The sequence below is a fragment of the Montipora capricornis genome, chromosome 6, assembly GCF_036669925.1.
Source record: "Montipora capricornis isolate CH-2021 chromosome 6, ASM3666992v2, whole genome shotgun sequence".
Lineage (NCBI taxonomy): Eukaryota > Metazoa > Cnidaria > Anthozoa > Scleractinia > Acroporidae > Montipora > Montipora capricornis.
Genome location: NC_090888.1, coordinates 17,958,414 through 17,973,413, shown reverse-complemented (window position 1 = coordinate 17,973,413; position 15,000 = coordinate 17,958,414). Strand labels below are relative to the sequence as shown.

At 39.6% G+C, this 15,000-nt stretch overlaps 1 protein-coding gene across 4 annotated transcripts in view; it reads left to right on the top strand.

The window, feature by feature from the left end:
• Positions 1-15,000, top strand: part of LOC138051673 (ATP-binding cassette sub-family C member 4-like) — a 54,725-nt gene that overhangs the window by 28,940 nt on the left and 10,785 nt on the right. For all 4 annotated transcript variants that reach the window (XM_068897926.1, XM_068897930.1, XM_068897929.1 and 1 more), the window contains 4 exons: positions 2,368-4,103; positions 6,886-7,456; positions 9,263-9,399; positions 13,872-14,233. In XM_068897926.1, the coding sequence (XP_068754027.1) occupies positions 2,368-4,103; positions 6,886-7,456; positions 9,263-9,399; positions 13,872-14,233 (2,806 nt within the window). The remainder of the gene's footprint in view (positions 1-2,367; positions 4,104-6,885; positions 7,457-9,262; positions 9,400-13,871; positions 14,234-15,000) is intronic.

Below are 15,000 nucleotides of genomic sequence, written 5' to 3'. Positions count from 1 at the left end.
AAGCATACATTGATAACGGGGGGAGGGGGGCTGCAGTCTGGGAGATAATAGGTAAATTAATAACGCCCCAAGAAGGTGAATTTGCAACTTGTTGTAGCATCGTGACAAAAATCATTGCATTGACGCGTACGGCTCTGCAACCTTAAAAATCCTCTTCGATTTTCAAGATTTGCTCAGGTTTTTGCCATCGCCATATGATCGGGACAGACGGTGGTCGATCATTGGAATTTGATCAAAAGCAAATAAACCAATTGAAAGGCGCAGATTTTCCCCAAGAGGGACAAAATTATAAATCTGCTAAAAAAGATTATAAGTGATTCTAGCAAAATTATCAGCTTTTCATATGCCCAAGCCTGGGAGGTGAGCGACCTTTGCAAGTGGGAGAAATCAGGGGCACCCAACGAGAATATTGTTCAAAACCACTTAAACATAGCATTGTTAAACGTATTTTCGTATTTAAACGATAGATACAGGCATATTTTTATCCCCTAAAAAATTTTTATCTGTTCGGATTTCCTAGCTGAAAGTGTAGTGATACGAAAATTATAGGGGTCAAAACTTACCTTTTCGAAAATTTCAGCCAGAAAAAAGGCTCCCGAAAATTCTAGGTGAACTTTTTAGGATAAAAATCCGTGAAAATCGGCAATTATTCCATTTTTCAGATGTTCGAAAATCCTAGGACAGGCAGGCAAGCAAGACATTTTAGAACAAATGTTCCGAAAATTCTAGATCTCAAATCGTCTTTCGAAGAGATATTTTCCGAAAATTGACGTTGGGTGCCCCTGAGAAATTCGGCTAAGTTCTGGAGGCTGTCGGCCGTGAGCGGTCTTGGAAGCTGCGCACCATGTCTATTTATATTGTATGTGACGACGCGTCGGATCTGATGGGGAAATCGAAGCGTCCGTAAAACCCACCAAATCACTCAGGACAACAAAGAAAATAGTGGGTGAGTGAACTTTATTCATCTGGCTGTCGATAAAATGGATTTTCGAAAAGAACCGTCGCGATTTGAAGTTTTTATGGAACATTTTCCTAGATCAGTTGAATCGGCCGTTACAACTGTCGCAAAATAACGTGACATCACGCGCTCTCGCATTTCTTAAGCCCGTTACACACGAGCAAGTTTTCCCTAACAAGTGTCATTGACTGACAATGTTCATATGCTCATGTGTATGAACGACATATTTTCTTTGACGAGTTTTGCCTTGACAAGTCTTAATGGCTGGTCATTGTAACCGAATTAACAACTTTTCTTTGACAAGTTTTCACTGTAGCCAGCAAAACAATTACACAGCGGACGACATAAAAACAAACCACGGGGGGCCATTGGAGTGAGTCATCACAAGAACAAGACCGCTGTGCGCCCGCAATTTCTCAATTTTCTTGACAAGTTTTCTTTGTCGACCCGTACAGACGAGTAAGTGTGCCAATTTGCAATGTGTCAATTTTTATCCTTGAAAAAGCACTTGCTCAAAAGCTAGCAAGTGCACTTGTCAAGGAAAAAAATGGTATGTTGTTCTTTCAACACCAGTAAATAAAATTTGCCAAGTCAGAGCTTGTCAATGAAAACTTGCTCGTGTGCAACCGGCTTTAGAGCAGTCTGCCTGTTAGTTAGACCACGAGGGAATTTTTTGCAAATATGACGCTGCGAAAATATTTTCACTTTTTCAGCGATTTTAAGGCTTGAAATTCCTTCCAATGAAAAGCCTTTTCTTTATCCTTTCCGAGGCCTGTAGTGTTGGATGGGTTCGAATGCGCTGAAGTAGAATGCCTTATATGTAGGCGTAATCAAAGCTACAGGACCGAGATTTTCAGGGAAACTGGGGCCATATCTCACCAGTAGACTCGCGAATTTTACAGAGATCGATTGCAATGGCGGCGTTCTACGAAATTCTACAAGAATGATGCGTGCACTCATCATTTTCGAAGCCCGGAAGGAAATAGAGTTTTAAAGCAACCATGAAACAAATAAGACAATTCCTAAATCCCTTCTACGAGTGGACCTGGTTTCGGGAGACTCGACTCTCGCCTGGTAAACAAGTTTTTTCGTACGAATGACTTATAAATCCAGTTAACACAAACGATAAAGTATAACTTTAATTTAGCCGAACAGTCTAACTTTTGAATGGCCTTTTTTCGCCTTTAACTCTGTGTCTGGTTTCGCATAAAAAATATGCAATATAGCGCACAGTGAATTATTGTCCAATTTGTCAATTTATGAATAAACTCAACCTTCAAAATTAAAAAAAAAAATATGTTGGACTTCTTTTAAGGGCGTGGGTTCTGCTGGAAGCAGGCTGGTCTATTATTTGTTATATATATTTTTTTCTAATCATCGTTATTTTCTTTTCTGTAATCTGTTTACAGGAAGGAGATGGCAATAATTCGTTTAAAAGGCTTAATTGTATCAATGTTACTTGTTCTGTTCTTCACAACACTTCCTATCGCCACTCTGGTTTCAGTAACAACTCTGATATTGACTGGAACTCACTTGTCATCATTTGCAATATTCACACTTCTTCTAAGCTTTACAATATTAAGATTCATATTTTGCTACAACGTGGCTTTCACCATGCTAGTTGCTTCGGATGGAAAGGTAGCACTTGATAGAATACAGACATTCCTGATGGAGACGGTAACGAAGTTCGAAGGAAACGGAGAAAACAAGACCCAAGATCAAAATCCATGGAAAATAGATCTGGTGACACCAGGATCATTCGCTACTAGCACAGTCTTTAAAGAGCCTTATGTCTCAATTTCTAAAGCGTCCTGTTCCTGGAACCAAGAAATTTTGACCAACACATTGAGTGACATTACCCTTAATGTGCGAAATGGTAACCTGATAGCGATAACAGGTGCAGTTGGAAGTGGAAAATCCTCTCTATTAACAGCTATTCTTGGAGAACTTCCCCAACATAAAGGATCAATTTCATACCACGGAAAGGTAGCCTATGTTCCCCAAATACCTTGGGTATTTTCTGGCTCCATACGAGAGAACATCTTGTTTGGATTGGCTTTTAACGAAGAGAAGTTTCAACAGGTTGTTCATATATGTGAGTTGACGAAAGACTTGGCGAACTTCGCAAATGGCGACCTCACAGAAATTGGGCAGCGAGGCGTTACCCTCAGTGGAGGTCAGAAAGCACGTGTGGGTTTGGCTCGTGCAGTGTATGCAGGCGCTGATATTTACCTGCTTGATGATCCACTGAGTGCAGTCGATGCTAAAGTAGGAAGACGACTTTTCGAGAGTTGCATACTAGGCCACTTATCAGGTCATATTCGTTTGCTGGTCACACACCAGTTGCAATATTTGAAAGATGTGGATCGCGTCGTTGTGATGGAGAACGGTTCAATCATTCACCAAGGGGAGTACGCTGAAATTCTAGACCATGGAGCCTTACTGGGAGTAGCAGGATTGCCTGAACAATGTGAAGATGGACCTGGATTCCCAGAGACAGTCAGACTACAGAAGATTAATAATAATGGGATTTTAAAGAAGGAGCTGGAAGGGTCATCGATCCCCTCAATCAATGCATGCAATATTCCTGGGATTGCTCAGCAACAAACCTCAGATGTGAAATTGATTGAACGAGTCCAAGACAATAAAGAGATGATCGATACTCAGCACGATTCTTCAGTCTCGATCGTCTCAGGCTCGAAAGGATCAGCAGAACCGGGTAAAGATAGTGAGGCCTTTGAAGAAGGAGATAACAAAGTATTCGGACCTGATCCGCAACCAGAGAAGAAAAGAATTTACGAGGATTTATCTGAGCCCTTTGAGAATGCTCCTGGTGTTAAGGAAGCGGACGAATTTCATGATAAAGGTATGGCCAAGAAGTCAATGAATGAGCCTTCCGTCTCATTTGTAGCAGGAGAGCCAAACGACGCCTCTGTAGATGATTTTTATCCTACTGATTCCCTAGCACTCTTAAACATGAGTGATGAGCTAGATCCTGAGGAAAGAGCAATCCTTGATTTAAGGGAAGACGAGGAAACCAAGAGTATAGGAACTGTGACCTTTAGACTGTACTGGAACTATTTTAAGGAAGGACTGCCTGTTTCTGCGATAACACTTCTTGCAATTTCCCAAATGTTTGCTCAAGGTAAATCTGATTCAATAACTTTAAAATTATTTTTGTGTTACATACTATATTACGACCACTCACGGTAAGAACGTCTACTTTTGGGGCTGAGGCTGAACGTTCTTGTTTTTTGTTTAGCGATTTGAGCCAGAAACTGTCTGGAAATTTTCCTAAGGGATACTGTCATGCTAAATTTGCTATTTTTATGTCAAAACTGAATACAAATCTAAACTAGTATTTTAGATCACACGTACAACACATCCGACAACCTACTTAGAAGATTCAAACAAAAAAGAACTTCAATGGTTATTGACAACAAAACAACAGCTTTATTGATGCAAAGACGTTGTTTAGTGTTTTGAAGTTTGACTAAAATAGCGTGACAATACCTCTTAAAGTCGTGTGGTGTACTAAGTTCAACTACAAAGTGAGTTGTTCTGCAAATTACCATGCAAAACGGAAACCACATTGTTAATGTTTAAAAAACGCCCCTAAGTATGTATTTGACGGTTAATAGACCATTTTACAGTTGTAGCTAAGTTACCTGGCCTACGAATGGAAGCGAGGCAGCCGGTGACCCTGTTTTGATACAAACCTCCGTGCTTTTGTAATGTTAATACGGACTAATTAGAATTACAACAACACAATTTGCATGATAAAAGCAGTGGGGGCTGTATCAATGCAAGGTCACCGGCAGCCTCACAGCCATTCATAGGCTTAGTCGCCGAGCAAACAACTATAAAATGGCCTATTGTCGTGTTAGACTACATTTCTTTTTTCTTTATTTATAACTGATTCTCAGCCTGGGTATGTACTTACTATGTTCTTAAAATTATGATTAATCTAAGCCTGAACGTCTTGTAACAAAAAGGCTGTATTATGTTTTAAAGAATTTACGGCTTGGACAATCGTGAGACACTAGCATACTGGCCTGCTTAGCAAGCGTTTCCAGCGGGCGAGGAGGGAACTCTTTTTTCGGCCGCGCGAGAATAGAGCGAGCGCCAAAAAAAATATGGAGGTGGGAGGGGAGGAGAGAAGAAGGAAACGCTTGCGAACAAACCCCTCGATTTTGAAAACTCCCATTCGCCCACGAACGGGGTCTCTGATTAGCGCGGCTCGGATTTTTTGATTGACACCTCTCAGTCCCTCATGTCAAAATAATGTATTGCTCGTAGCAAGTGAATGAATCAGAGAAAGTAATTCGCTTTCGGTGGACTGATTTTCACTTTTCGCTCGCTGAAATCGCTCACTACGCAGGCTAAATGGCAGAGAGATCTTCTTTTCAAGAAATAGTACATCAAGCAGTTAGCTCCGTTGTCGATGAAGGATTTAGCAGTGGCTTGAGAGAAGAACAACAAATTTCGATGTCCAAGGGAGAGATTTGCTCGCTGTTCTTCCCAGATCTTCCCACTGGTTTCGGGAAAAGCCTCATTTCTTACGAAAAACAATGCTTACGTATAAATTATTAGGCCTCTCAAAAGTATTGCGAATGATCAAATCAAGGAAGACTTCAATGGGGATTTCGGCTAGCTGGTAAACAGACTCCGAAACGATTCAATCTTGCGAGATCACTGTGTTTTGCACCGCTGTGGAGCAATACTGTTGAAATTCTGTGGTGTAATACCGACGCTTTGGGATTTAAAACCTTGACATTATTGCAGAAGCAAGTGCAACACTATTTATAGCTCTTTCTTTGACTTTAACATCACTTTCTTCAATACACAAGCGCCAAGAAGAAGGTGTTAATTACACCACCGAACAGAAAATTGTATAGGAAAACCTAGTAATGACGGTGGGCTTGTTTACAACATTTCAGAGGCTCTGACATTTCAATAACCCCTTTCACGGTTAGTTTTTTCATTTGCATTACAATGTAATCTAACGTGAATACGAGGCAATTTCGGGTTGAAACTACAAAATAGCACGAAATTGCATCACATACATGCTAGATTATATTGTAATGCAAATAAGAAAAACTAACCGTGAAAAGGGCTATAGACCTTTGCATAAATGGCGCCCAAATTTGAATAACAATACTTGATACATCCTTAGCCTTGTGTTTATGTTTCAAGACAAAGGATTTTTCTCATAAATGTGAGGTTAAGGATGTATCAAGTATTGTTATTCAAATTTAGGCGCCATTTATGTAAAGGATCTATTGAAACACTTTTGTTCACAGCATTTGGGACCTCTTTGTAGCGGTTAGCTGCCGCATGCAATTTGCCTTACCGAACATTAAATCTTATCGTCGCCGGAAATTCGTACGAGAACATTTCCATAATTGTACTTCGAGGCCGCCTTCGGGAATTAAGAGTATCTGTTTTCTAATTAATCAATATTATCGTTATTTTCCTAGTCAACTTTTTTAAGCTTCTCTTGCCCAAAGTTCATTCCCGCTAGGTCAGACCAAACGACAGCCGATGACACGTACGACAGGTCAAGTAGGCAGTTTTCAAAATGCAGGGGTTTGTCTGCAAACGTTTTCTTTTTGTCTTGCCCCATTTTCGCGCGGCCAAAACATTAAAACTCTTGCTACGCAGGCTACTAGCATACCGAACAGAAATTTTCTTTTTGGTTTTGGTACGGTATAATTTTACGGTGAAGGGACAAATAACGCAAAAATATTTCAAAGTAAAAAAAGCGTTCAGCAAAAGGTGTACTGTTTGTTTCTATTGTATCCTTGTGATTAGAACTGAAACACAGTTATTGCTGTTGTAAAGATTAAATTGAGGATAAAAGTACCATATTGACACTCCTTTCATTGACTTTTTCTTCAATTTTACTAATATGAACACTGTTCCAGTTTGCCTCTTAGCTCCAAATTGGTGGTTGTCTAGAATAGCCGAGATGTCACATGACCAACAGATGGCGACGAACACCCATGTCATTTATGGTAGTTTAGTGGTGGTAGCCCTTGTTGTCATGACAACGTCGTCTTTCTCCTTTTACTACCTCCTCCTCAAAGCGGCTGAAAACCTTCACAGTAAAATGACGGTGGCGACTATCAAGGCACCTGTAAAGTTTTTTGATTCGACCCCAGCTGGGCGTATCCTGAATCGGTTTTCCAAAGATATTGGTTGTATGGATGACGTATTGCCACCGTTATTTCTTCAAGCTCTTATATACTGCCTCTTCTCCGTCAGCGCTATTTTCGTTCCAGCTGCAACAAACTACTGGCTCTTCTTGGCCCTTCTCCCAATAATTGGAACATTTCTTTACTTTGCACGTTATTATTTGAGGTCCTCCAGAGATCTGAAGAGAATTGAAGCGATCAAATGCAGCCCTGTATACTCACACATCACGGAAACAGTAAATGGCCTGGAAATAGTCCACACTTCAAACATGAGAAAGCCCTTTTTGGAAAGACTAAAAAGGTTAGTCTTCATTTAACCGTTTGATTCATTTAAGAGTGTATAAGTAACAAAACAGTAAAAACAAGGATTTCTCCAGACAGAGCAGGGAACTCGTTGTCTGAGGGCTCCTTCAAACGTTTACGTTGACTGAAATAATTTAACAACTAAATAAGCCAAAAAGGAACTGGTTTTTCGGTCTGACAAGCTTACAACGATGACTGCAGCTATTGACAATCGACGGTCTGACAACCGACGGTAATTGAAGTCAACCATTTTCTAGGGTCTGGATAGAGGTTGTCAGTTATCAGTTAAACCTTTCCCCATTTGTCTACTGTCAGTGACATTTCGTGCTTACCCTTTCAGTCCTGAGCGTAACGTAATGCTTTAATTCGTTGGTCACGCAATGACCTTGACTTTAAATCACATGAACATTTTGTGTTCACTTCGCACATGGTCACGTAACATTTCACAATAATTCGCCGAAGGGGAGGTGAATATCGGTGAATAAAAACCGAGACGAAGTCGTTTTGTTTAGCCATGACGAAAACCAATCAAATAAAGAAAACCAAACAAAACAATCTAAAATGCGTTAAAACAAGAAGAGGTGGAAAAATGATAAAGATCCCCTAACATAGGAAGTTTCCAAGAAGAGTGTACCACTATACTGCGTACTTAGGTTACCAAATACCATCACGGTCGTGCATTTTCCTTTAAAAACAAGAGTGCCAAATAAACTTCCGACTGGAAGTCGAATATTCGGAATCATCTTTTTGGATTGAAACCGGCGAAAAATGCAGGAAGAAACACAGGCGCCTCAAGCTCAGTGTGAGCATGGCCGACAAAAATATAAGGATTTGTATGTGAATCCCAGAGAAATGTTGGCAAGCCTGCATGACATGCTGACGATCAGACTCAATAGGACTGTTCATTTCGTTCTAAGCTGAAAGTCATTTTCCTGATGAAAAACTGCACTTAGTTAGGACAACTTTTTCTTTTGTCCTGTGTTTGTTTATTAAGAAAGAGGATGTAACGTAATGATTTCATTCGTTTGTCACGCAATGATCGTGACTTTGAATCACGTGACTATTTTTTGTGTAATTTCACTTCTCACATGGTCACCATTAAAAAAGCTGTGTTGTGTTTTTACTAGTATTTTATCGCCGCTTCTGTTTGTTATTCACATGAAACACTGACAGTGAGACTGCAAGATTTTTCCCCGCCCTAAAGTGAAAGGAAAGGTCCTGGAAACGAGGTCAATCTCTCTTCTGAAGAAGATTAGCCAGACGTTAAAACCATAAACAAGATTCAAGTATATACTGCGATAGTTCCTAAATCAATACAAAAAATTGTTTTAAGGAGCAGTCGTGGCTCAGTTGGCTAGTGCGCGGCTTTTGGAGCCAGAGGTCCCCAATTCGATCCTCCGTGACTTCAACGTCTGTTTCGACTTTCCTCTGATCCTTGTAGCTATAGCTTTAAATACCCGTGAAACGGAGAACTGACAGAGGGAGGGGAGTAAAGGGCGCACCGTCGGCTTCCATTGATACCAGCCTCGTAGCTGGAGGAACTACCGACGCTAAATGAAGTTACTTTACCTTTACCTTTACCTTTAATATGAAAGGCAATTGTTTTAACTAATTGCGATATTCAATATACTTGACCAAAGTGTAGGAAGTTATAACTCCTTCCCTGACCCATTTTCCGAGATTACAGCGTCTCACATGTGTCAAAGCGGTTGGCCTTCCTTTCTTTCAAAATCCCATCGGCCATATTGATTTTCCCCTGATTGTCCTGTACTCTACCTTCTTTAATTTGTAATTCTCTTTCTAGGTATCAGGACGAAAACACACAAGCTTTTTTCATGGCAGTGTCTGCTAATCGTTGGTTGAGCGTACGTCTTGATCTGCTAGCTAGTGTGTTTGCCACGATTGTTGCAGTGGCTGCAATTTTGGCTTCGGAAAATCCTGGTCAGTAAGTTAGTCCGAACCCAAACTGACACAAATCCTTTTATAGAGAAATCTTATGAAGTCATTTTTCCTAAAGAATTTTGTTTCATTTGCTCATTTGCTTTCCATAAGTGCCATTTTATTCCTTTTCCATTAACGCGAGACTTTGCCATTGCTTTCCCCGTTGAAAACATGGCCGGATTCTGACGTTAGTGTTTACATACAAGTTGAGCTGGAAATAAAGAAAAATGAAATTACCTGGAAGTGCTGGGGATTCTCCAAATAAAGACAGCACTTAAAATTACTTCACTGCTTATTTCCTCATTTCCAGCATCCAACCGTTTATTTATATTTTAACAACGAAAAACGAAAAACGAAAAATACCTACTAGATGAATAATCTTCACAGTTCATATATTTCAACAACAACAACAACAATAATATTTATTACAACACTTCACATTAGGATTAAATAATACACGTCCCACCCAAAAATAGCATAGCTAATCGAGTTGGGTGGGAGCCAATATAAACTAGTAATAGTTGACACTACAGCTGCCCCCGTGATGCAAAGTGCTGCATTATTTTTATTTGCAAATTATTATAGTCGATACCATATGTGTTGACTGTTGAAATGTTGTAATAGTCTTTTAACTCAGACCAGAGAGGGTGTAGCCTGAAGTTGAGACGATTACTTTGAACTAAGTATCAAATTAGTTTCCACTTCATTCAAAATTAAAAGTGTTTAGTGTTAAAGATCGTACTCCTGTTGCTCTAAAATCCATGGTAGTTTACCAATTTTTGTTGTGCGGGTTGTAATTCCCGTTATATTGGCGAAACTAGTCGCCACTTTTCTACCAGGATAAAGGAACGCACGGAAAGCGATAAAAACTCGCATATTTTTAAGCATTTCAACACATCTCCTTTATGTAAGAGCAAATACTCCCCTTCGTGCTTTAGTATTCTGGATTCTGCCAACAAACCAAATGGTTTAAAACTCAAAGAAGCTTTTCATATAAATAAGATCAAACCGGAACTTAACAAACAATTGCAGCATTACAACACTTTTCTCACGTTTTAGTTTACACCTTGATGTTGGTGTCACGCTGTAAATAGTACCCGCTTTTGTATTACGTCATGTTGTAATAATTTTCATCTACCCGTAGACTTTATAACTGTTCACACTTAGGAACTCATTTAACTGATGATGGCATAAGCATGCCGAAACATGTCTTTTAAAAAGGTTGTCTGTTTCCAACAGTATAAATATATAAGTTCAGTTTTTGTCACCTTAAAATCAGCTGCTCCTCAGCGTCACAACCGCGAGAACAGACGCCGTGATGCGACTGACACAAAATATTAAACCATGCGCTTCCTTTCATAATACTCTGCACCCCCCAAATAGGGACTTTGGATTATTAACTGCTACCCCTGTTTATTGTGATGTCACAATACACAAACTCTCAGAAACTCCCTTTGGGGTTTTCTGCTTTACGTCATCCTAACCATTTCGTACTTGCGGGCGCAAACAATAGAAAGGTCATCATTACCTACCGATTCCTCGCGGCCCCTGTTCGAACAAATCGAGATTTTTTCTAGTATACCGACTGCATATTTGAACCGTAAGTACTGTCCTTAATATACGCGCAAGCTACTAGGATGCCTCCTCGGGATTTCGCCTCTGGGCGAAATCCCTGCGGGGGCAATAACATACTAATTTAGAGACATTACATTATATTCCGTTTAATAACAAATGACAAATGAAATTAAAGTAAAATTGTTGCAAACACAAGTACACAAGTAATAACCGGGCAAAAGTAAACGAATAAAGTTATCATTAGCACAAAAATCATCACAAGTAAAAGTATACAGGCAATAACGTAAGCAAAATTGACATGGCATCGTGAAAGAAGAAGAAACACAGATGCGATTACAACAACAAAGTACAGAGAATGGAAAGCGAAAGGTAAGGGTAAGGAAGAAGATAGAAGGGGAGAGCAGTGAAATCTAAAATTTACTCATTTGCTTGACAATTAGTTCAGGTTCTAAATATTGGTCTTCTTTTTCCAAAATCTTGATGAGCATACTGTGTAACTTTTTTTAAAAACTATTTTTGTTTAAATCTTTTAACACGCTCGGAGCATTGTTCCGTAGCCTCCTTTCGAACCTAAAGAACGAAGACTTTCTGGTCTCTAGTCTTGATTGCATTATATAAAAATAATCGGCAGCTGTTGACCGGTTATTAGAGGAATGCACATCTGAAACGGATTTGAATAGATTTTGAACATTGACAGGGGCTAAATTATTTCTCACATTATACATTAGATTAGAAATTATTTCAACATAAAGGAAAGTAATAGTTTTATAAAATGCTAAAAAAGGGGCTTAAAACTGATCTAAAATTAAAAAGGTTTCCCAAATTTTCGAACCGTATCTCTGGTTCTTCTTCGGGGGACAATGAATCTAAAATTCAAAAATCACTGCTTCTTATTTTGGCTCCCAAGAGATCTTAACAGCGGCACATATGCCCTTGGGAACTCCATTCTTTCATTCACAGAGTTTTTATCGATGTTTGAGTGTAAAGACTCCAGAAAAATTCTGCGGTTGTAATTAGTTTCATTCCTTTCAAGAATTTGGCCGTAGCGTGGATGGATGTCGTGCGTGCTTCTTTCTGCCGACTCTTTACTCGCGGCACGCGCGGGATCATGTTCCACTCTCCTCGAAGCCCAACACCGTTTGCTCTCACCAATGTAGGAGAAATCGCAGTCTTTGCATTCAACCCTGTAAACGATGCCAGCTATTTTTTCTTCCGATGGACGATCCTTCGGTTTTTTGAAGACAGAAGCAAGAGTGCGTATGGGCTTAAAACCAGTCCTTATGTTGAATAGTACTCGTAATAAATAAAGGAATGGCATGTTCCCTACTGTCAGTTGATTGATGAATTAAGTGGAGACCCCTCCTACAAAAGAAGTAACTTATCTAGATCAGCTTGGTTAGCCTGTCCTCAAGAGCTTAAGCCAGAGGTAAGGTATGGATAAATCAAGGACTGATACATTTGAGTTAGGGTTCGCAAAGGCAATAGACATCGTAATCTAGATAACATACCTACAGCTCTGCTAACTTTTGTAACGAGAAGGTTTATGTGTGATTTCCAATTTAAATCTTGATCTATCAGAATATCAAGGTATTTCACATATTCTTTACATTCCAGTTGGGCGTATACCCTTTTTGGTTATCCAGAATCATTATTTTTGGTTGAAATGAAAGAAACTTTTTGATGGGGGCGAAAAATTACAAAGTTTCACTTCTTAATATTAAGCCTTAGTTTATTAGCTGTTAGCCAATCTGAAAGTTTCATTAGCTCAGCATTTACATTTAATTCAAGAGTTTTAAGGTCCTTATGCGCATAAAGTAAACTGGTATCGTCAGCAAATAATAAAAACTGAAGCAATTCAGAACAAATAATGATATCATTTGAATGTCCAAATTAAGAATAACAATGAACCTAAAACGGATCCCTGCGGAACTCCACAAGGTGTGTTTTGTTTGTCGGAAATACTTGATCAGACATGTCTTGTTTGCGTACGAAAATTCAAGTACGAATTGCTTCTGCAGCAAAATATCGTGGTTCACAGTGTCAAATGCTTTTTTAAGGTCAATAGAATTCCACACGAAAACAATATTTGGTCCATATTATTAGCTATTATTCTGGACTGCGTTTACCATATCGAGTGTTGCATGTTGAGTCGCATGTCCTTCCCGAAAACCACAATGAGAGGAAGTAAGAATGTTGTGGCTATTCAGGTACGATTTCAACCGTAAGTACATTAATTTTTCGAAAATTCTATTAAGGTTAGATAATAGTGAGATTGTTCGATAGTTATTTGGATCAGTCTCGTCATCATCAGATTTAAAAGCAGGCATGACTTTCGCAAACTTTAATTTCGAAGGGTATTTACCCAACTGGATAGAGATATTTATGATTTCTGCCAAGTGACTGCTATTGATACTTTTAGCGCACTTTAATGAAATTGTTGGAGAAGAATATATTCCATATGCCTTGTTACTGGGAATCGATACTATTTGGCTTTCAACCTCAGCTGGAGTCACAGGGGCAAAGATGAATGACTTAAGATATGTAGTATTCTTATAGTAATCAGCAAAATGACGCGACGAAGAAGATAACTGTCTCGCTAATTTTTGACCTACGGAAGCAAATTGTTTGTTAAAAATTAATGTTACTAATTTTACCTGGATTGCTTGTTATCCCCTCGTCTCTCACAAAGACTTCATTTGTGGTCAGTTTGCGGGGGATGGTATGGTCTGAGGTAAATCATTGAAGAAACCAATCTGAGAAAACCTAGAAACATTTCCTCTCCCTTATTTCTTAACTCGTTCTTCACAAATTGAAGTTCAGTAACTGTAGGCTCTTCATGTTCACAATTCCATTTAACTAGAAGTTCTTTGTTGTTTTGTCTTTTTGTTTTTTCTTAGCCTTGGCGGGACTCGCTCTGATATACGCACTGCAAACAATGGACAGCACTCAGTATGGTGTAGGAGCAGCTTCAGAGGTGGAAAACTTCATGACGTCAGTCGAACGGGTTATATCGTATACTAAAATCAATTCCGAGCCCGGCTACAACGTTGAGGACCGTCCTCCAGAGTCCTGGTCCAGTGAAGGAAGCCTGACCATAGAAGATCTTTCTCTGGTTTACTTTGAAGGAGGACCTCGCGTCTTAAGAGATGTCAACGTTCGTGTTTCTTCTAAGGAGAAGGTGGGAGTTGTGGGTCGCACAGGTGCTGGAAAGTCATCTCTCGTATCGGCGTTGTTTCGCATGCCTGATCCCCTGGGAAAGGTACGTTAATGATCAAGACGAGTGATATTTAATGGTTTTAAAACAGCTTAAAACCATTAAACAGAAAAGTTGTACATAATAAAAGCAGATACGCGCCATCTACTGAACAAAAGAAACGAGTTAATTTCTAAATGCAGACACAGGAACAAATACCTTTTGTCGAACTTAAAATAGCACGCTCCCCTAGAGTATTAGAATGGTCTTTAAATGAGTAGGAATGCAAATGTAAGTTCTGTAGCCTGATGATTGTCTAAACATGAAACTTGAAGTCGCTACGCTGTGAAGTTGTCTTTCTTCTAAACGTTATATTCGTTCTACTTCACGTATCGAGCACTCTGCGGCTAACTGGAACCCCTACTTACGCTATATATAGAGAGAGAGAGAGAGAGAGAGAGAGAGAGAGAGAGAGAGAGAGAGAGAGAGAGAGAGAGAGAGAGAGAGAGAGAGAGAGAGAGAGAGAGAGAGAGAGAGAGAGAGTTTAGAAGTGATCAAGGACGGACAACCCTCTGAATGACTTTTTCATTGGAAGAAAAACTTTTTATGCCCTGAGCGGGATTTGAACCCACGTTCCCCTAATTACCGGTTGGGTGTGATCACCACTACACTATCAGAGCAACCATGCTGGCTACATGGCCGATCTGAATAGTCAGTGGGAATTTTCTACGTGGTTCTCCCAGGCTAGTGTTTTTCTCCAACTAGATGACACTGGATCGACAAGAATGACGATTCACAGGCGGACGAGAGAGGAGAAGACAATTTATAGATCA